The sequence below is a fragment of the Pundamilia nyererei genome, unplaced genomic scaffold, assembly GCF_000239375.1.
Source record: "Pundamilia nyererei isolate P.nyererei 1_Seehausen unplaced genomic scaffold, PunNye1.0 scaffold05487, whole genome shotgun sequence".
NCBI lineage: Eukaryota > Metazoa > Chordata > Actinopteri > Cichliformes > Cichlidae > Pundamilia > Pundamilia nyererei.
The window spans coordinates 1-1,366 of NW_005192888.1; the positions used below are offsets into that span (position 1 = coordinate 1).

Genomic DNA, 1,366 nt, shown 5'->3' on the forward strand with positions numbered 1-1,366 from the left:
TGTGGATTTTGGTGGTATGACTGCTTGACACGATGCTTACAAAGCATTACTAAAAAATTACAAACAGGCAATGTGTTGTTAAACAAAACATATTAAATTATCTTAGCAAAGTTGATAACCTTCTATCTGTCATAATCCTAGGGTCTTTGCTATTTTTCGATTATTTGTGACTCGGGACTTCTTGCATAGCTTTAATTTTGAGTTTCTGTTTTTCTTCCTTTATAGAATGCATCTGTTTTTTTAAATTATTCTTGTACAGACAGTGTTATAGTCTAGTTTCCATGGAATTACAGTTTCTACTTTGAGTTTATTGTTCTTCATGTGTTTACTTCCCTCAGGGTTTCCCTAATTTTTCCTTCCTCTGCCTCATCCTTCTCTTTTGTCTTTGACCTGCAGGCCTTCTTTGTCTGTGTCTTCGTGTTAACGTCTGAATATCTTTATCTAGATATAAAACCCCAAAGCTGGATGCTTTACAACTACTAAACTGTTTGTCCTTTTATTGTTCTTCTCCTGTGGTAGTTTGATGCTGAATGAACCTCCTGAACCACAGAAGGCACTTTTACAACTTTCACTAAGACTGCTTGTAATGACTTAACTGACCTTCGATGTGTAGCTCTAAATGTATTCCTGTGCACAAATTTTCGCTTGAAAAGGAAGATTTCTTTTGTCTTTTTTACAGGTTTTTACTTAGACCTAGAGGAACATAGTTGTATGAGACTGACCTCAGACAGCGAGGAGGAGAAGTGGTTGCAGTTTTTGTGCATTAGATGGTAGGCATTCCCTTTGAACTCTTTACCGAGCTCCTCCATGATTTTATCTATGTCCTCCTCTGTGAAGTCAGTGGTGCCCAAAACAATGGCCTCCCTGTTTAAAAGCAGAAAGAGTTACGTGAGCACACTCACCTCCACCATTAACAGCATCACAGTGCACTGTATGCTAAAATGGAGCACGCTCACTTGAATTTGAATGTCTCTCCCAGTTCGGCAGCATTGCCGGGGTTGATTTCAAAGATGCCACTGAAAGGGTATGGATGGCCTCCATATGCAAATTCTGTGTGGCAGAGGACAAAGAGGCAAAACACAGGTTAGCGCTTTGAATGAAAGCACTGAGTAACTGTAATTACACAGAAGCACACAATTAATCACAGACACACTGTTCTTAAATCATTAGGCCTGTTTAATTGCAGGTCTCTCAGCCCTTTGTTTACAGCCTTCTTAGGAAAAACTGTGATCAACAAAGTATTGCATAGAGATGCTTAAACATGTAGCTAAATGCAAGTTAGTAAATACTAAGTTAACTAAACTACACCAATAAAACCTCCACCTGATTTTGTCCAAAAGATGGACTAAATGCAACCAAGTCTACG

General features: G+C 38.7%; 1 protein-coding gene across 1 annotated transcript; it reads right to left on the reverse strand.

Moving 5' to 3' along the window:
- Window positions 1-674: 674 nt before the first annotated feature.
- On the reverse strand, window positions 675-1,050 carry LOC102216026 (desumoylating isopeptidase 2-like; the record flags this gene model as incomplete). Its single annotated transcript, XM_005755953.1, has 2 exons — window positions 675-864; window positions 957-1,050. Coding segments are annotated over 2 exons (275 nt in total), but the record flags the coding sequence as incomplete, so codon positions are not given.
- Between the last annotated feature and the right edge of the window lie 316 nt (window positions 1,051-1,366).